The sequence below is a fragment of the Dufourea novaeangliae genome, unplaced genomic scaffold, assembly GCF_001272555.1.
Source record: "Dufourea novaeangliae isolate 0120121106 unplaced genomic scaffold, ASM127255v1 scaffold8, whole genome shotgun sequence".
Classification (NCBI taxonomy): Eukaryota; Metazoa; Arthropoda; class Insecta; order Hymenoptera; family Halictidae; genus Dufourea; species Dufourea novaeangliae.
The window spans coordinates 10571494-10598227 of record NW_015373923.1 but is presented as its reverse complement, the minus strand read 5'-3'; the positions used below and the strand labels follow the sequence as shown (position 1 = coordinate 10598227).

At 36.3% G+C, this 26734-nt stretch overlaps 2 protein-coding genes across 2 annotated transcripts in view; one reads left to right on the top strand and one right to left on the bottom strand.

The window, feature by feature from the left end:
- LOC107194627 (neurexin-1-like) overlaps positions 1 to 19584 on the top strand; it is a 68325-nt gene extending 48741 nt beyond the window's left edge. Inside the window, exons 7-8 of the mRNA XM_015584274.1 lie at positions 15560 to 15882; positions 19285 to 19584. Of these exons, the coding sequence (XP_015439760.1) occupies positions 15560 to 15882; positions 19285 to 19584 (623 nt within the window). The remainder of the gene's footprint in view (positions 1 to 15559; positions 15883 to 19284) is intronic.
- Positions 19585 to 21986: 2402 nt separating this feature from the next.
- On the bottom strand, positions 21987 to 24144 carry LOC107194997. The gene is made up of 2 exons (XM_015584733.1): positions 23356 to 24144; positions 21987 to 22108 (listed from the first exon to the last, which is right to left on the bottom strand). Exons 1-2 carry the CDS (start codon positions 23877 to 23879, stop codon positions 22102 to 22104), a joined length of 531 nt encoding a protein of 176 aa, XP_015440219.1. The 5' UTR covers positions 23880 to 24144; the 3' UTR covers positions 21987 to 22101.
- Between the last annotated feature and the right edge of the window lie 2590 nt (positions 24145 to 26734).

Genomic DNA, 26734 nt, shown 5'->3' with positions numbered 1-26734 from the left:
ATTGCATAGTGCTACTTTCCTATCATACAATCACCTTTTGTTGACCGTTTTATGTATTAATGGTTTAACAGGCAGTAGAGTATTATTTATTGGTTTACTTCATAATCGATTAGGTATATTATTTTACGTAATATTTCTTATATAGGGTGACCAGAAAAAACCATGAAATATTTGTATGGTACATACGAGACACTGTATGTATGTACTGAGTAAAAAAGTCTTAATAAACATAAGTCGAAAGGTTAACCGTTTCTGAGATATAAACATTTTTGTATGTTAGCATCATGATTGACTTACTAGTCTTACTACTGGATTTTCTATATTTACAGAAACAGAAGGTGCCCCACATGTCCTCCTTCCATTTCCATACCCGCTTGGCATTTTCTTCTTATAGAGCCGTGAACTTTCTCGAAAATGCCACATCTCTGTCGAATTATTTATCAAATATTATAAACAACTGTATACTGTCGTTAAGTTTTGTAAGCTGACAAAAAATATCAGTCCAAATGGCCCCAGTCATCGCTGTCCGAGGATTAATACCCTAAATCACGGATCACTCATCAAGGTTGACATAGTTCTGATATTTATACAGAAGATGTGTAAGAATCTAAAGAATAGTCCAAATTTTTTAATTGTTGTGTAGATTATTTTTAAATATGGGATTAGCTTGATCCTCTATCAAAGAAATGATCTGAAGCAGCTGTGGAATGTAACCCAGCGATGGCCTTCTTTGACTCCTTCCTCTTGACTTTAAAAACAAAAATATGGAAAGATAAACTTTTTCGTTAACGTATAAAATACCTTCGACGATTCTCCTTCGATAACGAATTTTCTGAGTAAAAATTTATCAGTCTTTGGACTCAGCGCTATGAATCATTGGATCTGAAAAGATTTATATGGACTTTGTAACGGCCCACGAGACTTTTTTAGTAAAAGGATCGCACTCGACTACAAAATAATTCCCCGGATCTCTTAAATCACCACGAGTGTATCGTATTTCATCGAAATTATCGACATATCCATTTTCTTTATGAAGTATCGTGAGTATCGAACAAGGTATATGTAAATCACGCGTTTCTGGGTGAATGTACCGTCGAACAATGTAGATGGCGGTTTTATACATTTGCGTATTGATAAAAACTTTACAGAATTTATGGTCATAAAATATTTTTGTTTTTCTTTTTGTACTTCTATGGATCAAACGAGACAGTTTGAAATTTATTTAGTAAAATAAATCAGCCTAATTATTAATATCTCTGACAAAGGAACTAAGGATTTTCACTTGACTATCATAATTAATCTCACTACTTTGTGTTGACTGCGTCTTGATGGACACTGAATGAAATAATAAAACAGACATTCATGACAATATGAAAATATTAATGTCATTATGAAATTATTTAGTAACCATAAATGAAATAACAGGATGCAAATTTTTAGAAATACTTACATATTTCATACGTCACTTTATATCCATATTCATATATTATTAATTCAATTGAGAAGATTTTACTTTCTGTAAATTATGTCATTATTTCTTCCATAATAGGTACTTGTAAATATTTCATACTTCTTATAGGAAATACATTTCAAGTTTATAAAGGTATATAGAATCCCTTAATTTTAATAAATATTTGTTAACAATAATTATATACAAAGTTTTTGTCAAAACGTACGACTACTCGATAGAAAAGTTTTAAGAATTACATACAATTACAATTAAACTACATATCAACTATATTTACTAATTATATCTATTTGCTATTAGAATCTTGTTAATCTGTGCTAATTTTAATAGATCACCCCGTACTCCGACTATTAATAGGTACTATTAATATATACATTCATTATTGTCTATGTCCCTCTACATGCAAAACGTAGCAAAATAAAGAATAAAATGTTTACGTATTATTATTAACATATTAACACCTCTAGTACAGAAAACAAAATAATGCTGTCTAATTTTCTAATTAATACAATAATTAGACTACGAATATTTATGAAATTTTACAATTATGGCACTAATATATAAAAAAAAACAAAATTATACTGAATTTTATTTTCAAATTAGTATTTCTAATTATTACATTCTGCTTATTTAGTTTGTATCTTCTTTTTTTCCATAACTTTCACAATTTACACGATTGTATCCCTTAGCCTAAAGTACTTGATGTGTCGTAAGTTTCACGTCAAGTGACGTATGTATGTATACTACATAAAATTCGCAGGCATTTCGCGTCACTTCCGTCCCTGCGGCACGTCCTGCGGTTTGTAAAAACCCTCTCCATGCTTTACGCGTCTCTGGGCCGCAGTGCAGAAATACACGAGGCGTCTAATTTTTTAACGTAGGAGCGTGTGTCACGTCACGGGACGACGATCGCCGTCAAGTTTCGCCCGACGTCATTACAGCCAGATGAAACATCCGTCCTTAAAGTTTCGTGCGTCCCCGTATTTCTCGGGGAAAACGGTGCAGGTTACGAATACAAACGTTTGCGGTGGAAATTATTTCATCTCGTAGAAGACTCACTGGTCTTAATTGGTTGAATTCATATTTCTAGAGGAAATATTATTATAGTTTATATTAACGTGCGCTTGATATTGCACGATCGCAACTGTGTGCGTTAGACATGGCTGCGAAAATTGTCACGGTTTTCAAAAACATTGTCACTGTTTAGATTGTGGATTCTACGCTTTTATGGGTAATATAAACGTGTCGAATTGTTTTTGACTTAATGAACGTTTTCATTCCATTGATCGGCTTTTTAAGGAGACTACAAAAATGGAAACTGGTATAAGCATTCGCGATCTGTTAGGTGTGCCAATAAGTAACCCACTATTTCGTTTGAAAATTTGAATCCAGAACATATTGCAGCCCTGCTATTCGTAAAAATGATGAAACATGATGATCAAGTTGAGGATGCATTTTACTGGGAGTGCACAGCCTTGTGACTTTCTGAAAAATAAATATCAAGTTTGGTAAAATATATTGCATTACTTATTGGTACATTTAATAGAAATAACTTTATAATTTAATTTTGTGATAAATACGTATTTATGCTTTTCGTTCGTCAATACCTTTCTGAATTGATGAAAATTTTCGATACGTAACATAGGTAACTTGTATAGTATTCGCGTTTAATACTTACATTCGTTCTTCATTAAACTGTCCATTGAGCTTTTTGTTTCTATTTCTTCATAAAATACACAACCATTCTCATAACAATGTGTTTACTGTATCAAGTGACAGTATAATTGAATAATAAAGAGACAAATGTCACAAATAGACTGCAGATTTTTAGACAAGTTCATATTTTTATAGACAACCGTAACGAGCAAAGCTAAGAATTGAATGAAAATATATAAAAATAACTGAAACTTTAGAATTTATTATTCCACAGCGTTCTACATATTCATAGATATTGTCAGCTTATGTTGGTATTAAGAATAGAATTCAATTCAAGTTGAAAACTTTTCATAAATCTATGCATATCGTGAAATAATGAAAAACGATATCAATATTTTCAAATATTTCCATGTAAACGAATAATTATATTGTGATCGCTTACAGAAACCATATTTTCGAAGAATATTTTTCAAAATCCACTATTAAATAAATATTTATTTCATTCAAAAACTGTATTGATCTCTTTCTAAGAGTTCTGTTTCATTCTTTTATGCGGTTTTGTATTCAATTGTGTAAAATGTACAATCTAAATAGTTACAGTATTCGAGTATTTACAGTATTCGAAATATTTATTGCATCTTTCGAATATTAAACACGTTACCACTTATACCACTCTTGTCGAGTAACCTACCTTGGCCACAATAAGTTGGAAACAAAGTATTTTATCTATCATGTTCCTACGAAAATTATACATAAACTTATAATACTGTATATAACAGTATCCTACCAACAGTGTGATATAATTAAACAATAATGTTTAAACGTTCTCATTATATTTCCTCTCACAATTATTACCGTATTCCGACAACTTGTTAAATCTTTTACGAAAACTGAGAACCACTTAGGAACTGCAAACGGCCGTTCTGTAAAAGCAATTTGCGGGGCCTCAATTTACATATTGCAGCAACGAGAACAGTAGTAGCCGGTCGGGTACAAAAGTTGCGTGAAAAATTGTCGAAGAAATTTTTAATTTCGACCTCTCCGAGCTAGGCTGCGCCGACGATCTTGCGAAACTTTTGCCGCGATATCCCTTAATTATTCAAATACTTGATGGCCAAGAAATGCTATTCCGCAACTCCCGCAGAACATTTTCAAAGAGGGCACAACGAAAGCGTCCACGTATAGCCGATATATTCGATAATAATTTACTATTTGACAGCTTGGAAAGTATTAAACTCGGCGTTTATAAATTATCGACATGCTCTCCGGAAAGTAACTTCACGAGCACTTTTCGTTACCCAGTGTTCCCCGTGTATTAACGAGTCGCATTCGAATTAATTTCTGATGAAATATCAAGTGAAAACGTTGAAACCGATGGTCTGAAGTTGGATAAATGGAAGAACGGAAACTAATATGCAGTGAAATTAAAACACTTGTATTACTATAAGTAATGCTTATTTCAAGTAAAAACAAACAATTATACTTCTAAATACAACTAATATTTTATAATTGTTCCAATATTTTAGCTATTCGATGCAACTATCTGTCAGAGTTGGGCAAAATGTAATTTAATTACAAAACCCAAATCGCAAGTACAATGTAATTGTAATGTAATTGCAAGACAATTACAAGTACAATTATTTAGTTTATACGAAATTTACAATAAAAATTACAATTGTAATTGATATTTGTATTGTACCGCAATTACATTGCAAGTAAAATGTAATTACAATTTAGATTTTGTAATTAGATTACATTTTGCCTAACTCTGCTATTCGTCAGCGATTCACATGAGCGTAAAGCGATCAAGTGACTGACAGACAGAAGTAATAGACAAAAATTATATTATTCATCCATTTTTATTTATACATAATATTATTGTCTCCATATTAATTCGGATAATCGTGGTTCTATTGTATTTTACAAATTAGAGGAATGTAGATATTACATCATCTCTCAAATGCAATTAAAATTACAATGCTGTCATCAACCTCCTTGTACCTACAATCCTACAATACAACCTCGATTGTTTGATAACAAATAATTATTCTTGCATCAGACTTTATTAACATCAACACATCAACACTATGTTAAATATTCACTTCCTATAATCGAGGAATAACCCAATACCAAAAATTTTGTGTTTTTATTAAGATTTTCGAGTCAATCCTAACAGATTCAACTGCTAGAATTGACTCACGACGGAGGTAGGGAGGTGGTCCAAATATGGAATTGACTCCACACTCTCTACCAGGATGGAGCAAAGATGGAAGTAACTCCACCCCTCGTCGCAAACTGCTATGACATTTCTCCGATACAGTTCACTTATTTAGCAACTGTCTTATACATTCCGTCGTACTATAATGCTTGTGAGAAAGTAGTGAAGGAATACGACGTCTAGCGGTGCATACAGAAATCACGAAAGTGTTGCACTCGTATACAGAGGGCATCTACTTCCTAGCTATTCACTTTCTATAATCGAGATTCCATTGTATGTTTTTTTAAATCCAATATTGTACTGAAGTTGCGAATTCCATAACATTTTACTTCTACGAATAATGATGAATCCTTAAAAAAAACAGAGCCTGTCCTTCGGCGAATTGATTAATTCAAGCCCGCGAGCCTCACTCGCGTATATTTTCCATGCAACATACGTAACCACCCCGCATTTCGACATTTCTGATAGGGTCGTCGGCGCATCGAAGACCAGCTGAAAGCCCTCGCGGCGACTTGTCCTGGAAAATCTTCATTTAGCATTCATAAGAGCGTCCCGATTCAAAGGATCGCCGCCTGAATGCAAACAACCGCGTCAACCAGAGGCCGGCCCCCGGTGGGTGCATTTAGAATTTGTGATTTCATCCCGCGACCGCTCCCGGAAATTTGTAATTTACTCCTCGAGCCCGGTCGGTGGTGTCCAACTATCCCTCGATCGGAGAAAATTGCGAAAGGTGAGCTACGACGGAGAATACGCCAAGTCCCGGAAAGTTCTCGGGGAATTAGTGGTGATTCTTATGCTTTCTGTGAGAAACACAATTGCAGGAGTTTTTAAGGAATATAATTTAGAGTAAAAGGTTTCTGGGTAAATTTGGGGTGAACGTATTCAGAATAGCAGAAGAGTTTCTGTAAGGATCGCTGCTGTAGGGTTTGCGACGATTGTGAGCGGCTTGATTTTATCGAAAGGGTTTTCATCGTTGGTTGTTTTTATTATTTTAATAGCGAAATTATTCTGTAACAAAATATAAATTCTTCAAACATTTTCGAACCCTTCACTGGCGAGGTAGAAATCTTATTACTTATTACTTAAGACATTCATTTTCCAACGTGATTAACTCCACAAAATATATAATTAAAATTTATTTTTTATATAAAAAAGTTAAGCACCAATCAAGTGTTCTGACACTAAAATTTGAGAAAATTCAAAAAATGGGGTTGGTCACTGTGGCCTGTGAACGGTTCACTTATTACACAAACCTTATTATAATATTATTGCACAACTAGTTATTTTCCATTCTCGTGAATATTTATTTCACCACATAACTTACCAGACTACAAAGTTTTCTTAAAAAATTAAGAAAAATTTGTCAGAAAAGAATAATAGAACTGCAGTTAAGGAGGATACGAAAACCAAAATTACATACAAGTTTTTACACTTAAATGTTATTCTGAAAGTACGTGAACGAATGCACGAATCACCGTACATTTTATATCACGGTATGTGAAACACCTACTTGAGTAAAATTTTGAAGCTTACAGAAACGGTATTTAATCAATTCTACTTCTAAGAGTCCCATTTACAGACTCCTCTCGATTATCGTCCAGAACTCGAGTCCAGGCCGGGATAATAATCTTATAGGGAGAAATGTTTCAGACCCTCGTAAATTCATTTTTTTGCCCGAAGTCCAAGCCTCGGCAAGTATGTGCTTGACAGCCCCGTCCCCAAAATAGTGGGGATAACGTCTGGACAATAATCATGCAAAACAAGCCAGACGATAATCGAGAGGAGTCTGAATGGTCCAAAAGGAACACAATATTTTACGTGGTCCCGAACACTTGGTCACCAGTCTGTGTCTCAAACTCTCTGAAGTTATCGTTGTTTCTCTCCCACAAATCTTATTCGCTCCATTCTACATCACGGTGCACACGTATCGCTGGGACAAATGGTCGAAAACAAAGTATAGCTTCCAATTTTCAAAAACTTTCCCATCGACGTAATTCAAATCAGCGTCGTTCTACGCTACGGGATAGCTGGAAGGATCGTCGGGCGGCCCATCCTCCCGTGACCGAATCACAAATCGCTGGCATGCAAATGCACTCTTTATCGTGGCCAGTTCCTTGAAACGCATTCAGCTGCCGACTGCAACGGGATTTCGCCCCGCGAGAAGCCGCATTCGGAATCGGCGGAAGGAACGATTGATCGGCCGAAGAAGAGGCACGACGGCGGCTGCTTGGGCCCCGAGAATTCCTGACGTCGTTGAAACTCGCCTGCCATTTTTATTTCGCCCGTGCTATTTGTCATCCCCTCCGTCTCTCCTAGTCCTCCGCGCAGGTGTGCGTTAAGCTGCGTCTACACTACAAATGTAGCATAACACTTAAAGCAAAGTTGTAAAACTTGTTAGAAAAACAGAAAAAAAATTGTTATATAACATTTTTCGTGTTACACTGCGTCTGTACTATACATATAACATAATACGTTATGTAGGAAAGTTTTAAGACTTATTAAAAGAACAGAGAGAAGAATCTGATATAACATGATGTTACACAACACTTTCCGTGGTGTATAGCAAATTATGTTATCAATCAAGTCTGGCGCCATCATTTATAATGAGATGCGAAATTATATAAACTGGTTACAAACTTGTCGAGAAGGTATAATCTTGTAACATGTTATAGAAACATGTTGTATAGCAAGGTTATATAACAATTTGTTAAAGGAGAGTCGTGCAGTATCGACCAGCGTACAGTACGAACCAAAGTTGATTCTTGCTTCCACCTTTAATTAGCAAACATAAAATTTTAAATATAAATAGAAATGAATAGTTATATATATTATGTTATATTACTATTATAATTATAATATTTTATATATATATACTTTTTCTTTTAAAGTTCATCTCCACCGTCAAACCTTCATCATAATCATACGCACCGTAATTATGACACCGTTATTTATGAAGGTATATATATGTATCCTATAGGATTCCGAGATGCTCGGAATTCCGAATATGTATTATTAAAATTGATTCAGGATTGTTGCCGTGAGGTCACTCTATTACCGCTTATCAGCCGTAGTTTGCCAGCTCGGAAAATCCAATCGGCGCGTACAGGGTGAGCATAAAGTTTCAATGCGCCGCGTCCAATCTCTTGTAAACCCGGTCGTAATGCATTGAAGTGTATCTAGGAGGGCGGTGTATTGCTGGCTTATAACCGATAACCGACGCCCGGTGCGTTGGTACTATAGCACGGCCAACGCGTAATTGCATTTCACGTGCGAAACGGTTCCGTTGTCCAATGGACGGCAGCACCGTCGTCGGCCCTTTCGCGTAAATAGGTACCTACAGTTGGGGGATCGTAATAAGTTGCCGACGAATCAAATTAACTGGTGACGAAGAGAGCGAACGTGACACATGACACTGAAAGAGATAGAACAATAATAAAGTATAGTAAGTAGATTCTCGATAACTCTCCGCGCTTGGTGCTGTAGGAGAGAACATTTTTAGGAAACGAAAAATTAACAAATGCCCCTGCCACAAAGTCTGATATCTAGAAAGATAACTGGCGGGACGGTACAAGGGTAAAAGGTGCACTTGACAAATGATGTGATGGGGACACGGAGTAGTAGATCAGTGAAAGTACGTGTGAAGGGGAATCTGGGGAAAGTTACCGAGAGTTCACTATAATGACGCAGCTTCTCGGAGTGTTAACCATTGACCGGTGAGAGTACACCCCTCTTGCCTCCGTGCCATTTAGTTTCTGGGGGCTCGACAATTTACAATCTCTCAACTGTACATAGTACGGTGGTCTCCAGCTTGACTCTTCAGAACGAAGAGCTGTACCACCGTACGTCGCTACCATGGACAGGAAACGCCTTAAATACCTTCACTACGATAACGCTGGCCTGTCATGGACAGAGTTGCCAGGAATCAGGCGAGTATAACCTCTTGAAGCCCATATGACGTGGTAGGTGATTGTAGAGTGGGAACACATTATAACAATTCTCGGATGGTGTGCACAAGCAACGTTACCAGATCGAGGGAATTGAGTAGTGAGGGAAAATAGTATAGTTGTGTGTGTTGCTTCACTCGCTGATGAAGGCAAGTGATGTCATAATTATGTGAGGTGACGTCATGTATTCTTCCAGAAGAAATTTTTGTAGCAACGCTGTGCACAAGCCGTATTAATATAGGTATACAGGGTGTAACAAAAATGTTGTCCGACCCGGAAATGGGGCACTCGGGGGGTGAATTGGAACAAGTTTTTCCTTAGCAATAATGTAATCCGAGGCTTCGTTACCGAGATATTAACGAAGAACCCCGACCAGTCAGAGCGCGAGTTTGCCAGCTGAGTTGTCAGGAAACGCCTTAAATACCTTCACTACGATAACGCTGGCCTGTCATGGACAGAGTTGCCAGGAGTCAGGCGAGTATAACCTCTTGAAGCCCATATGACGTGGTAGGTGATTGTAGAGTGGGAACACATTATAACAATTCTCGGATGGTGTGCACAAGCAACGTTACCAGATCGAGGGAATTGAGTAGTGAGGGAAAATAGTATAGTTGTGTGTGTTGCTTCACTCGCTGATGAAGGCAAGTGATGTCATAATTATGTCAGGTGACGTCATGTATTCTTCCAGAAGAAATTTTTGTAGCAACGCTGTGCACAAGCCGTATTAATATAGGTATACAGGGTGTAACAAAAATGTTGTCCGACCCGGAAATGGGGCACTCGGGGGGTGAATTGGAACAAGTTTTTCCTTAGCAATAATGTAATCCGAGGCTTCGTTACCGAGATATTAACGAAGAACCCCGACCAGTCAGAGCGCGAGTTTGCCAGCTGAGTTGCCGCGCTAGCGGTGGCTACGCGCTGCGACTGGTAGGCAGCGTTACCGCGGGAAATCGGCTGGCAAACTCGCGCACCGATTGGTCGGGGTTTTTCGTTAATAGCTCGGTAACGAAGCCTCAGATTACATTGTTGCTAAGGAAAAACTTGTTCCAATTCACCCCCCGAGTACCCCTTTTCCGGGTCGGGCAACATTTTTGTTACACCCTGTATAGTTCTACAGACGTACTATGACATGACATAGCCTTTATTTTAAAACCTTCGTCTGGAAACCCTGGTCATGAGCACCTTCTCCTTCGCGAAAGAAGGGTGGAAGGGGAAGCAGCCGTGCGAGGGGTCTCTCCCGAGGGACACGCTGGACAGCACTGGACCGTACTACCTTACTTATGTTTCTCTACGCCGTTGGAACGTTCCCGCCATTACGCGGATATTAACCGTCGCTCGAGCACTTTTCTTCGCCAGTATGAGAAAAGTTTCCCGCGCGTACCGAGATGATTGTTCGAGCGCGTGATTTACGGCGATCGATGCGACCGCCGTCTCGTGTCCAGGGGAACGAATTTTGATGAATTCGGGAAAATTTAAATAGCTGGAACTCTTATTTTTTCGGAAATAAAAGTTTCGACGGTAAATAGCGAGAAGTTATGGAGAGTTCGGGAATGGATTATCGGGTGACGCGGGAAGGGGAATATTGGGGAATTATCGGGCTTGAAGGCAATAGATCGTGAAAAGTTTCACTCAAGTTTGCGGACTGTAAATTGTTTTAGGGAGGTATCGAACGGAACGGGGTTTAAAAATATAGTTCTTTTTTATTTCCATCTTTTTATTTGTGTAATGATGAAAGTATACAGAGAATATACATATAGTAGAGGACAACAGTTTGCGAACCGCAGAAGAGTCAAAGAGTCTGCATGCGAAAATGTTACATTACACAACAGTAAATGAAAATAAAATGATATGTATTATTAATTACCCAATAAATAAACTTAAACAAAGTGGATTAAGACATTAAACTAACATTTACAGCAGTTACTTAAAATCTTCTATAATAACGTATATACCTACATTTGGAATTCTCTTGTTCGCATACGTCTCTTACTCTAATTATTAACAATAACGAAACTTTAGAATTTTCAAGACTTTTTATAGAATCTCTGATTAAACAGAAATTCATATATACCATTGAGAATCTTGGGTGAATAATTAATTAAATTTCCATTAGGAATTTCCGTTACCCGATCGCGTCTGGCACGTGTACAACAAACGATAAAGTCCATAATTCAATACTAACGTACATAAAATGAAGGTTGAACCTGTTCTCGATAAAATTGAAAACTAGAACATCGGAGTATCAAACACGAGTAAGACGGACGGGTCACAAAATACTGTCCAAAATGGCGGGGGCCGGACTATTGTCAAGTAGGAGCACGTCCTTTGCAAAGCGTCATGCCTTCTCAATAAAGTGAGACACCCCAAGCCTGCTGCACCACTCTCCAGATCGGCCTATTAAATGGATGGTGAGTGCCAGCAATATTGAGTTACGTGGCAATACCCTAAATTGCTTGACCGCCCTAGCATCGCCACAAGCGCCACACGGTCTTCACTTCAATACTCGTCGGTGGCATCGATCGCAACGATAATTACTGCCCCGATGGAGTGCATCAAATACCTCTGTTCTTATTGCAAGATGCACCAGCTGACAAAGATATTACCGTAGGTGCTAGACGAGCATGGAAATATGCACACAAAGTGTGAATAACCACACGGGGACATTGCTGTATTTGAACGGTGCTAGAATCGTCATTGAAATGAATACTAACTACATAGTATCGCAATTATTTTGTTGGAAATTGAATATAGTACACAGGGTGATTCAACGAGAGAATAAGAAAGTTTCATAGATTATGTGGCTGGTCATTCAGAATAGAACATGTTATATGTATAAACATTAGATCTTATTTTTAATACTTACGTAGTTATAACGTTTAAAGGCTTTACTGCTGTAATAATAAAATTACGGTTTAAAGACAAAATTAAATAGGACATTATATGAACTTTTTTTGTTGTTTAGATGGCTGAAGTCACCCCTAAAATATTTCCCACTTACTCTGGGACACCGTATGCATGAAGTTTCACGTGATACAAGCTGTCGTTCTATTATCCGAACACTTTTTGTTTACCTACTAGTTCCACTAATCGAGGTTCTACTGTAATATTCTATTTCATAATTCGAAATATGTACATAGCTACGAGGTGGGAAGAAAGGGGGTGGACGATTGTTTCCCAGAACAGCGTCAGAGGCACTAGGTCATCGCAGCCGAAGTATGTTGACAAGTCGCAAACAGGGCATAGCTCATGTTCCAAATTACAATGCCAGCCAGCTGGTAGTGATCTGTTAAGGGCTGCCTTGACTAACGACCGATAAAGCCGATCGTGAGCCAATCAAACGGCGTTTAATTGAATCGTAAATTGACTTCAAACAACGATCGGATGGAATTCGTTGAACCGCAGATGCTGATCAAATCGGGAGGAAGAGTGCTGCCGCGGGAACGGTTGCTCCGAAGACGTGCGTGCGCGCACACACACACATGCACACGTTCTAATCACGATTCGCCCGCAATTTTGTCGAGACCGTTCCGCGCGAAGTTTCTCGACGCGAACTTACATGCACCGCTGGCGAATTCAACTTTCCCTCCCTGTTCGTCCGTCCGACCGATCGATCCCGTTACATCCGTAAACGCGGCGAGAATTTGATTATAACTTGGCGAATGCTTATCGTTTGATCGAATTGAAGCTGGAGGCAACTCGCGAAATTGTTCGAGAATTGAATTGATTTCCTGCCGGACATTCGAAACTTCCAAACGAAGAAACGTAACTCGAGTATGAGTTCTGCACACGGAAGTACAAGGGTCTCTGGGTGAATGAATAGCGTTGGAAGTTGTGATAATTCATCTAAAATGTAGGGCAGTATATTATTTTTAATCACTTTTAAATCTGGTTTTCGTTGTAACTACGAGGGGTGTTTTTCAAATTGTGGGAATTGTGTTATAAATTTTTTATTATATTCATTTTCGTCTCTATTGCTTGTGTATCCAAGGAAAAATTTCTAGCTCGATTATCTCGAAAACATCACCCAACAAAATGTTATTCTTTTTTTTTCGACTTGTTTTGTCTTATAGAATCACTTCGTGCATGATCGTACAGCCCGACCCAACACACGTCATACACATTTTAATTCCCTTTTCTATAAATTTACGGTAAAACTAAAAAAGTGACCGTATTTCTGTAGGTGGTAGTAATTGCGATATCAGTAATTCGATCGAACGCGTTGTACGAGTGTCAATAATAGCTTTAGAAACCTATTTTTGAAACAAATGGATTTATAAACAAAAATAGAGGTTCAGAAAGTTACAAGTTTTTCCTTGAATTAAACATATTAAATAATAATCAATACAAACAAACTATATGCAATAATGTCAGTGTCACTTCTTAAAGTGTCAGTAATTGGGTCTTTCACCCTATCTACAAAAATCTGTATTTTCATAGAAATTCACGGCCTAATCATAACTTCCTCGTAACGTCTTCGTGAACGTCTAAGGTGCTCCAAATAAAAATAGGAATTATACTGAAAGAAAGATGATGCGACAGTTTTTGCAACTTATTGATGTTTCAAATATATAAATCAATTTATAGTTTATAATTCTCCTACTCAACTCTCCACAAATGTGTTCCATAACGTCAAAAACAGTTATTGTTAGTTCCGAAATTGATTAATACCTTTTTTCTCGCTATGGTGACTAACACAGACTCCTGTTTCTTTAACCACATTCTTTTTCAACACTATGCACACAACAAATTATGGAAGGTCTTTTTAATATCGCGTAAAATTTCACGGCGAAATGATCAGACTTCTTCGCCCCGGTGTTGGCAGCGACTTTTAAAGGCAACTAGGTAAATTTATTAGCGACGCCTGTCGATACTTCCGCGACGTTACTAATTTTCAAAGTTCAATGCATTGTGCACGGGGCACAATTAAGCTTAATAGCGCCCGGTCCGGTAAGATTCCTGGGAAGAACAATGCGTCGATATCGGGTCTTCATTGTCCGTGGACGCGGGATAAGGGACAATCTCGGGGTCGGCTAATAATTAAAATAGTTTCCGTGTAACTTCCCGATGGTGCTTCGCCCCGAGTTTCGCAAGTACACTGGTCCATGCTCGCTACGGGACTATTCTTATTAACGACTTCGTCTTAATCGCATTTTATTCTTATTTAGAGCGGGGCCAACATCCCCGGGTCTACAAGAACTCTTGGGAACAAGTAAATATCATAAATTGAAAAGTGACTCCGGGAACTTTGGCGTATCAGCTGTTTTATGGAACGATCGAAATTACGATGGGACGACCAATACACAAGATCGTTAACACTAGAGAACACGCGTGTATTTGGCGAACATTTTTACGTAATATTCGTTAATAATGGTTGTTTACAATCTAAGTTCTAATCCTAACTTCCTCATTATGAAATACACAGAATATAGAAAAATGTCAAGACACTGGTGGGAATAAGATGGCCGCGTGTATTCTAACATTAAAGGGATTTTTGGTCGTCGAAACAATACTTCCTATTTTGATAATATGTATGAAGACTAATTGGTCGAATTACAGTTAACTTCTACCACAGACAGTTAAATTCAATAAATAATAGGAGTTCACGCATGATACTAGTACTTTTATCGTAAGAAAATAATTTCATTTAGAATCTTTGAAGTATAGGTATAATGTCATAAGTAGACTGCAGAACTTTATGCAAATTAGCAACTTTAAATACTAATATATGAAAACTCAGATTGGACAAAACATCCGATCCTATTGTATTCGGCATCTTACTGCTTTAATAACAATACATACATAGCATTGAACTTTATTAATTCACTTTAATTCGCTTTATTTTTTCACTTTAATCCGTTTCGCAATTTGGAGTATGCTATAAATGTATAAACATCTGCAGTTTGGTTATAAGAGTTTCATTTAATACGTCAGGAGCAATGAAATAACAATCATACAGATTAAAAACTCTTTGTTTATACAAGCAACCCCCGTATAACACGACATTTAGTCTGACACGATTAGAGAATTGAAGGAATCCCTGAATAACACGGTTAAAGAAATTTTGTTCGTTTTTGGTACCTAATTCTGTTGTTTATATGTATGTATAAACACGTACTAGTTCTTATGTTAGTTCGTATAACACGATAATGTTTAGTAACCTGACCACGTGTTATACGAGGGTTACCTGTATTGAAACTACATTGAATAGAAAATATGAATATTCAGCAGATTAATACCACAATTTTTATGTGTTCGCCGGTTTTTGTTTAATAGCTGATACACAACTTGGCAAGCAAGGCATACTGGAGTTCCGTACTCTTCACGTTGGCGGCTACTTGCACGCCGGAGAGGACATCCCGCACTTCGTCGGTCAACTGCAACAGATATGGTTCAACGGTTACGCTTACCTGGAAATAGCTAGGAGCTCCGGGAATCATCAGGCTTCACATCAAGGTGTCACGCCGATCATCAGGGTCACGGGGAAGTTCGGCAAGAGGAATCATCCGGTTCACTATCCCGTGACCTTCACCTCGAAACACACGTTCGTTGGATTACCTCTGCTTAAGGCATACGTGGAAACGAACATTTACTTCCAGGTAATACTTTTTAAATTTCATTCCTTATTTTATATTAGTCGAAATTACAATTGAAAAAATAATACTAGGGTAATTCATAAATATTGATTCATATACAGGGTGTAACAAAAATGTTGGAGGACCCGGAAATGGGAGACTCGTGAGATGATTTGAAACAAGTTTTCCCTTAGCAAAATTGTTACCCGAGGCTTTGTTAACAAGATATTAACGAAAAACCCCGACCAACCAGAGCGCGAGTCTGCTGGCCGAGTTCCCGCGGTAGCGTCGACTACTCGCGCTCTGATTGATCGGGGTTTTTCTTTAATATCTCGTTAACAAAGCTTCGAATAACATTTTTGCTAAGGAAAAACTTGTTTCAAATCACCTCACGAGTCTCTCATTTCCGAATGTTCATTGACAGTCTATTTTGTTTATCCATTTTATGGTGCGTTTAGACCATACGAACGAATGCTCGTTTTCGCCCCCTCTATTCGTTGTTCATTCACTTTTTCAATCACGCTTTCAATCAATACGCAAAATAATGCTCTTTTGTTTTAATTTGACTCAACGCACCTTTCGAGGCATTTGAGATACAGAAAAAACAAGTAACGTACATGAATTAGTGCTAGTCCAAAAGGCCAGATATAATGATAACCATTATGTCGCGAGATATTAGTTTATCAATTTGGGGATTCTAGGAGAATGCGAAAATCACCGACATTGTGAAATGTATCAATAATAATTATGAATCACCTTATGTAGTACTGTTAAGTTTTAGGAAACAAATAACCAAATTTCATTAATTCAATCGTTTGATTTATTATAACAGAATTCAAGTTGTCATTGATTGACAAAAGTTAACGACAAATACTTTCATATTGATAGAAATTGAATAGCCGATCGGTAAAGTGTTATAATTCTACTTACAAAGGAACATGTCGAAATGACAATCATTGACTTTCCATAGGACGTTTTTGTACTATTTGGGATATTACATAAATATAATATAAACTGAAAATATTCATTATTCAAGAAAATAGGAAAAATGAACATACACGAAAACTTTACCCTACTTGATTCCTTTATTTTAAAAAATGAAATATATTCTTCCCTTTTGGTGAAATTTCAATTTTTATTGCAGAAAGTATTTTATTTTTTCACGTGACGAGTATACTCCTCATTACCCAAAGAATAATCATTACCTCATGACGAGTATGGTCATCAAAAGCCGTGAAAAAGTTAAACACGATCCGTGTTTATTTAATATTATTTGCACCGAATAATCTCTCGCGAACGCCGTGCGATTTTTCCCATTCGTTCTGAATCAGCGTAACATGAACAAACATTTTACAATCAAGACTCAAGTTCGCGCTATCGAATCGACAGAAAAACCGAAATGTCGACGGTGATGCGTTCCCTGCAAAACGTTACCCCAATTAGACAATCTCCACCTGCCAGCCGACGCGTTTTGGTGCGCAAACTCCATGTTAATCGTGGCATATGTCACGTCGTTCAACGCAAAAACTTAATCGTTCCTCGTTTTACCGTGCCAACTGATAGACAAGCTCCTCTGGTCATCACATTCGTAATTACACGGACCCATAATTGACGGTTTTCTGCATTTTCCGACGTCTCTCATCAAAGTACCCGACTCCAGGGTTTTGTAATACCGCGGGAAAACGGGATCGACTTTTGCAATCAAACGCACCTGTTAGGAACTAGCATACCGGTTCTTTGTACACCCTCGTGTAAACATTTTCTGTGGCGTAGAATAGACAGTAAAATTACTGATGTGGGTCGGGACAATTAAAACGCGACATGGGATAGGTGTGATTATTTAATTTATCTACCTCGATGATTAACACTATAACTACAGATTTTTTGTTTTACAATTATAAAAACCGTAAAGATATTTTTGTCAAAGTTTATTTTGACCTCTAATTTATTCCAGATTTTATATTACATTATGTACTAAATTAAACCGATTTTATTACATATTACTATCTTATAAAATAAAATTGAATTTAATATACATTGAACGCGGATAGTTCTAGTGTTGATTATTTCTGATAAATTTGAAAATTAGATGTTCATTAATCTTACAAAACCACTTTAAGATCACATTCTTGGTGGCTACGTGTATTTTTGTGGCCCGCAATGACTGATATTTTGTACGAATTCAAAATATTGTCAAAATGTAAACAATTTTACATTTCTTTTTATATAATATATAGCGGGTCCTCCACTATGATTGTTCGGCTAAACGGTGAAATTTAAAAATTGAAATAACTAAATAATATAAATACATATTGTGCGGCCCCCGCGAATTCCAGTTGTTGAACAAATGGCCCGTGATTGAAATGAGTTTGACACCCTTGGTATAAATCAATATTTACAGAGTCATTTACTATTTTACCTACAGACCCTTTGTTTTATACATATAGAGAAAATTTTATTAGATGGAAAATTACAAGAATAAAGTATGTTATGCTATGAATTGAAACTTCCTCTTCATTAGAATATGAATTTATGGACAATAGTAATTGCATATTCCTTACTTTAACAGTACCTACAGTGAGTGTTAAAAGTATTCGTACACCTTTTAAAACGGAACAACTCTTTTAAAATTGGTCCAAATGAGTTGAGTTTTTTTGTGAAGTTAGAGACATTAATTTACTAAATGATGTAAAAACAAAAATTTGAAAAAGTTGCAATTGGTCCGAATCGCGAAGAAAATATTAAAGGTCGTGTTTTACAACTTTTTAATCAGAGGCTATAATGAAAATTTAATAAATACATTTGGACCAATTTTAACAGAGTTGTTCCGTTTTAAAAGGTGTACGAATACTTTTTACACCGACTGTATGTAAATATACGATTATGGTTCCTAGAGATAATAGAAGTTCAAGAAATACTTACCTGTACTACGAAACTTGTTTCGCTAATCCTCTTACAATGCATCGTCATCTGCACAATACGATACAGATAACATTGCTTCAATCTTGTTAATTGCGATTAAAACAGATTGTACGAGTAAGTGGGAGGTTCAAAGCAAAAATAAGCCAACGAAATGTCCACCACCCTCTAGAATAATTTCACCAATCCCGAACAATATGACTATACAAGAAGAATAATGTGGCTAAATAGACGCTTAATTTAATACCTACCATTTCTTTAGATTCCTAGATAACCATTCAAATATACCTACCAAAAATTCAAACTATGCAATGTCACAGTAATATGATACAATTTTACTGCTTCTACTTCATTAGTGTCAGATAAGATTCCTAATTACACATTAGACGTCGATCTTATCTCCTTCCTAAATTTGTCGTGTCGCGTTTCGCAACTACGAAAGATTGGTATACCTGATTTTCCCTGGATCCACCGTTACCGTGTATCACCCAAATACCATCATTCCAGTTTAAAACACGGGAAGCAAATGGGTTGATCCTGTTCAACGCCGGCCGGGAACGGGACTTCATCGCGGTGGAACTAGTGAACGGGCACGTTCACTATGTGTTCGATTTGGGGGACGGACCTGTCAGGGTCAGGGACAACTCAAAGTCGCGGCTGAACGACGGAAAATGGCACGCTGTTAGCATCGGCAGACCAGCACCTAAAAGGCACACACTCGCTGTCGATGATCATGTCACCGCTGTCAACAGTCAGGGCAGCAACGAAAACCTTGATCTGGATGGGATTCTTTATGTTGGTGAGTAAATGATTCGCCTTTTGTCTGGATGTTATATTCGCGAGAATAAATGATATTGTGGGATATGAAAAATTAGGTAATTTACACCAACGCTCATACAGTGACTCACAAATTTATTAACTATATAACAAATTTGATCGGACTATGTACCAAACTGAATTTTAGATTGAAATAAAGAAAATGTGATCACAAACAAATGAGGAACATGAAGATAACTGAGATACGTAGATAGAAATTCCATAATAATTTTTGCACCTGAGTGTTATTTCGAAAGTATATGGTCGAATGTGTGAGTCACTGTGTTAGGACACCTGGTCTGTATGACGAAAATATGATATCGCGTAAAAATAATATATTTTAGACCACTTTTATTAGTTGATGGTAGCATAATTATGTGGTGCATAATACATTCATACACATTCGGAGTTTCAGCAATTTTGTAATGCCTTGAAATATTTTTTACATATTTGTTAGTGCGCTAATACTTGTAAGCGAGGGTGTACATGGGTATTTTGAAATGTTCTTGGACTGGAATGTTCTATTTTTCAATATGATCTCCTTTAACATCGGTGTACTTGGATCGATAATATTTCAGTTTTATAGACCAACGTTTTGAACACTCTTGAGAAACTTGCATTTGATTTCGCTTTTAATCGATTGTTGAGTTAAGAGATGCGGCGCAGGATATAGAAGCACTTTTGCTTAAGCAACTAACTAAATAATATACTGACTTAACACGTTACAGTTATTTATATCATAAATGAAAATCTTTGATAAATTAAAAATTGATCGCCCCTTAGGTACTACCCCTGGTAGAAAGTATTATATCTCACAGGCGATCTGAACTATCGCAGTAATTATTTCACACATATGTATTAAAGATGAAAAATACTATTGTATACATTTTCATGTAGGATATATTAGCTTAAGTTAGCTAATATATAGTACCTTTTATTACTAGTACCTTCCGCTTTCCTGTTTTAAATTCATATTTATCCAATACGTCTTAAATTTAATATTACTATATTACACGTTATCAATCATTGGTGAATCCAGTAGTTGTTATTCAGTTTAAATATTCTTATTATTGTTACGATTTAATAATTATTTAATACTCTTTTAGTGTCTACGATGGAAGTTGATTACAACTTAATCAAATAGAATAGAATAATCGATTATATTATAAAGGGAATGTTAACAAAATGACTATACTGATTGTTAAACGCAGAAAAATATAATGTTGACTAGTATATGAAAAACACAAGAATCTTTGTAAATAATTTTATAAAATATTAGAATGTTTCTCATTTTCTCAATGAAAAAAATGGTAATAACATTGATCAGGAACCGTCTTCAACCCCTGGATATAATTGAACTCTTCGATCATTGTTCTACTTCCCCATTCTATATTTGAAAATAAATATGAACACATATTTTTATATCAATATTTTAGGTACGTATAAAGAACTTTTCCGTTCTACTTCTCCTACCATTAGTGAACATATGTTTTATACTCAATACGAGCATAAATTTTGCTGCAGACATTTATTCTGTTTGATCAAATGCTCTTTGCCAGGGGTAGTAGCTACATGGCTTATGAGTCGAGCGGCATAAATTGTAATTTCAATGTAATATAGAGTGTTTCCGAACAGTAAGTATGATTAATACATACTAACGGGAATAAAAAAAGTTTTATAGAAAAAGAGTTTTATTTCTGGCACATTTGCTTTGTCAGATCATACGTTAATATGTAAATAAGTTTGTCTGAAATAATAACATCCAAGAAAATTAGCAAAGATATTGTTATTATTGAAATTTATTAGAATGAGCCAGCGAAAATAACCATAAGTTTTGTTAACTTCACCAGTACATAAAGAATGCTCACGACATCTGTTAAGTGATGTGATTTCTTTTTATGGCATGTCTTTTTTCCTCCAAGAAATCTTCGTTTCATCGGAACCAACAAATTACGCCCTACCCAATAATTGTTTATCTTCAGCATATATATTGGACCTACCGAAGTATTATCGAACTTTGATAAGGAAAAAAGAAAGTATTAATACCCCGAAGGTGAAATATTACTTCATGAATCACGGGGAATTCCGAAAAACCTGGAATAATAAATCGCCCCCTAGCGAGCGTCGATTCTGTTGATATATCGTACGTTCGGATAAAAATCGGAAGCTAAGAATCGATGAGCACCGCGTAATAATGCAACAATGAAATCATCGATCAAATGTATCGACATATAACTCTGTCAACGTTGATGTGTGTAAGTCGTAGGGCAACAATGCATTCTGGTACCGTGTTATTATTATTTTCCATTGTACAAAACGACCAAAACAACTCTGAATAGTCCACTCATGGAAGACTTTGTCTGGTGTGAATCGAAAGAAAAATACATTGCCTATCTTTTGTAAATGATTTATTTTAGAAAAAAAGTGCAACATCACGTTTAGGAAGACGTCGAGATAGTTGAACTTCCCAGATTCGTCCGTCTGTTTAAATACGGATGTTACCTCAGTCTATGATCTGAAACAGAATGAAAATAAATTTAAAAAAATTTAAGAACGTCGTCGTGTACAGTATTCTAAAGCTACTCTAATTTCTTAAGTCTGATTGTTAAACTGCGGATTTTATGCATTTATAGCCCATAGGGCTCTGTGAAATGCAATAAAAGACAAAATTTTCATCGGATCCAATGATTTTTCTATTTTAGTTTGGACCCAATAAGATACTTAAGAGGAAAAATAAATTTCTACGTTAGCTCCTGTCTTTATAAATTTCATTACAAAAATATTAATTTGCATAAAAATCCACAATCTACTAATTGTAATTAATAGACTGAATATTTATGCATTGCAAAAATTTTAATCGAATATGACAAAATTTGTATTTTATGTTTAATCTATAAAATTCTTAATAGAGAAAACGAATCTCTGTTTAATCCGCATTTTCTTAAATTAGTCTGCAACATGGACGTTCACATCAGACAAGTTACAAGATTGATGAAATTTATTGACATGTCTATTTTATTTCATCCGCAGGCTCATTATAAAATTAAAATTGAGATCAATTGTGAAGATTTTAAGGAATCGTCTTTTTAATATACTGAAAATTTATCCGCGCTTTTGTATACTAAACTCTAATAAGATAAATATGCATAAACATCCGTAATCTAAATATAAAAGTAACATTGGTATCAATTGCAACAAATTTAGAGAATCATCACTGCAAATGATGTTTCCCTTGAATTACCATTTTTATCGTTAAAAAGAATGTTCTACATGAACGATGAAATTAAAGTTACAAATTATTATCATTTATTACTAAATAAATATTTATCTCTAACAAAGTAAAGACTCTACACCCTTTTAAAAAAATTTTACCAAATAAGTCGATGTGAAAACTTAATATTTCAATATTATTTCATTCTCCATATTTCATTCACTCAGTCAATCGACTCCCTCTAAAAACAAGATCCCACGAACGTCTCAAACAACGCATTAAATCTCAACGCGATTGTAAACCGCATCGACCAATCAGAATCACCATCTGTAACTACCATCAGTTTCAATATCAATGGAGTAAGTACAGAACCAACCACCGTTCCCTGCTACGATCGTAAACCTTCCAGTCGCTGGCGGTTTAATTTTAGTCCAACAGTAACAGACTTGTCAATATTTATCAACGTTAACAGTTGTCAACGCAAGAAACGAGTGTGCTCGACACCTGTGACACAAGATCGTCTGAAGAGACAAAAAAACGCCACGACTTACATAATATCCCTGCATCGGCCAGTTGGATCTTTCCTCTGGCCCGGAGGACAGTCGTACGATGGAGGATCGATGATAGTTCTGCTGTCCAATTGCGGGCTCTTCGAATTTTTCGATATATTCACCACGTTCTCGTCGTTTCGACCGATTTCGTTCTCGCCCACATTATCATCGATCTTATTCCCGGACCTGTTGTGATCCAGCGACTCCATGTTCGTCGGCTTGTAATTCTGATACGAGATCTTGTACTCTATGCTGATGGCCAGATTTTCGTTCTGTGGCGACACGTGACCCTTCAACACTTGGATCTCGATCCCCGGCGGCTGCAACTTCTGCGACGGGGCAGCCCTCCACCTGTCCGGTACATATTCGGGCAACGTATCACGATCGAACTGACCGAAATCGAATTTCGGGTATCGATAGAGACTCCTGTCTTCGGGGACCGCCGATAACACTACCGAGAAACAGGCGATAAAGAGGATCAAGAAGACGCTACCCGAACGTGACACACACGTCAAATTCCGCATGTTTGTGGGAAGATCGATGGACGATCGGTACTATACACGGTATCCAGGCGATAACTACGCCACTCCTTTCGGTTCGGCAAACTCGAGATATCGTTATCGACGATTCTTCGCCACCAGAAACACGTTCCACGTAGAATTGGACACACTCGATCGGACGTGCGAAGCAACGGAGCCGATCTTCGAGCATCGACTGGCGCTTTAAGAATCCAATTATCCGTTTTTCGCGAACGCTGGTGGCGAACCGCGTATCCGGTCTTCAACCGCAGCTCGATTTCGTGCAAATGAGATTACATTAATAAGGAGCTTTCTGCGGGCTCGCGTCAACCGTTTTACCCCTTCCAACGTCTCTGTCACGTCTGCCTTTTTAATTTGACGACGATCAAGGCGACGTTACGACGGTTCGGTAAATTACTGATACAGAAACCGTTCCGCGATAAGCTCGTTGATCGAGAATCGAAATTTTTACCAATACATCACTTGAGTACTTCGTGTTCCTTAATGAGGATGTGAAATGCTTCAGGGGATCCATTGTGTCACGTTGTTTACTCAATGCGAATGAAAAAATATTTTAATAATGCACGTAATAATGAGATGAATTTTTTTGTGGCTTGTACGAATGTATAAGATACAATGAATACATTCGACGAAGATTAGAATTTTTACCTATTTTTTATATCATGGATTCTCTAACAGGTGAAATAAATTCTTTTTTATTCTGGTTTTTTTAATAGTTTATGATAATGTTAATTTGCAATGTAATAATAATATTATATTGACATAGTAACATGGTCACTAACTTAAGAGAATATCATAGTGACAACCAATTCAGTATAAAGATATAAATCACGGGAAAAGATAAAATTGGGAGACCATCTGTAACGATAAAAATATAATTTACCACACAAACTGAGGAGAAAATTTTATTTTTATTTTCTATAATTTCATAAAAAGGTAATCTTATCTTGTTTATTGTCTTGTAATAATATTGTGGTGGAACTTTTTCATTTCCTTCTACCTCCGTCTTCAAGTATGTTATCGTTAGATAAACATAAATATTATTAGAGAATAATTGTAGGTCTAGAAAAAAAATAAATTCCATAGATTGAGACAAGTCAAAACGATAAGATATTTTCTGGGTGCACCCTTGTTGCCAGAAATAATGACGTTAAAAGTTAATACTCTAACAAAGCATGAAACGTTTAAACAAGTAAATTAGTTAATTATTTATTAAGAAATAATTGACAATTTAGGAAACGAAGTTTTTTGATATGCAACAATTTTCAGCTAAAAATAACGCCGACAATTCCGAATTGACACATCTACAGGGTATTTGTAGCGCTTCCGCTTTTATCTGACACAGATTAGATTTTATTGATTATGTCCAATATGCCTGTAATAATGTCAACTTTTATTTTTCAACATTCGTATTTCCGTAAATAGGTATTAACATTTTACTCAGCACTTTGATACACTGATAGCTTCAGACTTTTATCATAAAGTATCTTAAGATTGATAAAAAATGTGTTAAATATTTCCTATGCTGATTGTACTATTTTAGAAATTTATGAACAGGTGTATAGTTTATCAACGCTTTGTATATTCCATTTCCATCAACAACACAGTACCTATAGAAGTAACAATCAATGAATCAATACGAGTGTACGCTAGTGTTGTCGCGTGTCATAAAAATGTTTGATAAGGACATTATTTACTGGACGTGTACCAACATAGTAGCATCCCATTATCAATGCATCGACAAGGACAGAAAAAATGTTTCAAGCGTTGATGTCATCGACGTAAAAGACATTAGAAGTGAAGAGCAGATTTAGAGATATCTATGCTTTCAATGTCGGACTTCGTTTGAAAAATAAGAAATAAAAGTAAGATAGTGGATAATATAGGAAATTAGAAACGGAAGATATCCTTTAAAAATACATCGACGATAAAAAGAATTCATTAACCACCACTATAAACATTTATTGCTAATACATAATCGAAGCTTAATACGTTGACTGTTTTACTGTTTCGACAATATCGTGATGAAATGCATCTGTTTAACTTTTTACCATTGAGAATAAAAGTATATTTACAAGTTAACTTATGTGCTTATTGTTTACATTTCCACAGTGCTGTTATTTATATTTACAAGATTGTAAATGTTATTGTTTAGAAAGTGAATGTTTTGACGTAGAATTTAATGGCGCCGATCACCGGTGACCATTCAACGTATTAACTAGAGATCATGGTTTTGAACGTGTATTAAAAATACGCAGGTACTGAAATATACGAGGACACGGCAAAACACGGGTATTGAAAGACACGAGTACGAGCCATTACACGTTAAACCGCACGGGGAATTGCGACCATAGTCACCCATTTTTTTACAAATTTACAACATTTCTATCGCTTTTCAAAGATAAACTATAAAAATTTCGTTTGGTCATCTCGATAGTTGGTAGTTCTATCGCTTATTGTCACACACAGAAAGATATATATATACATTTTACACTACCTAAATTTTATTAATTCAGTAATTTATGAGAATCGAAGGACGTCAATATTTACAGACGTTTTAAGAAAACCATTAACATTCTATTAATACGATGAAATAAAACGCATGATTTTAAAAACTACATTGACTGAAACACGTGTATTTATATACACGTATAATCGAGGTCTCTAATAGTATAAACGAGTGAGAGAGGATTAGACAACGTCGCTTTGAAGTCGTAAAAGTTTGTCTATCTTAATTCTCAATTAGAAAAGTAATTCCGATACAACTATTGATGATAGCACACTTATCTTGCTCTTTATCTGCTCTTCAATGATTTTTGTACTGTTTTCATTTGGATGTA

What these genes read in the sequence shown, in the direction of transcription:
- LOC107194997 (XM_015584733.1), bottom strand. Translation starts at nt 23,879, where the DNA reads ATGCGGAATTTGACGTGTGTGTCACGTTCGGGTAGCGTCTTCTTGATC.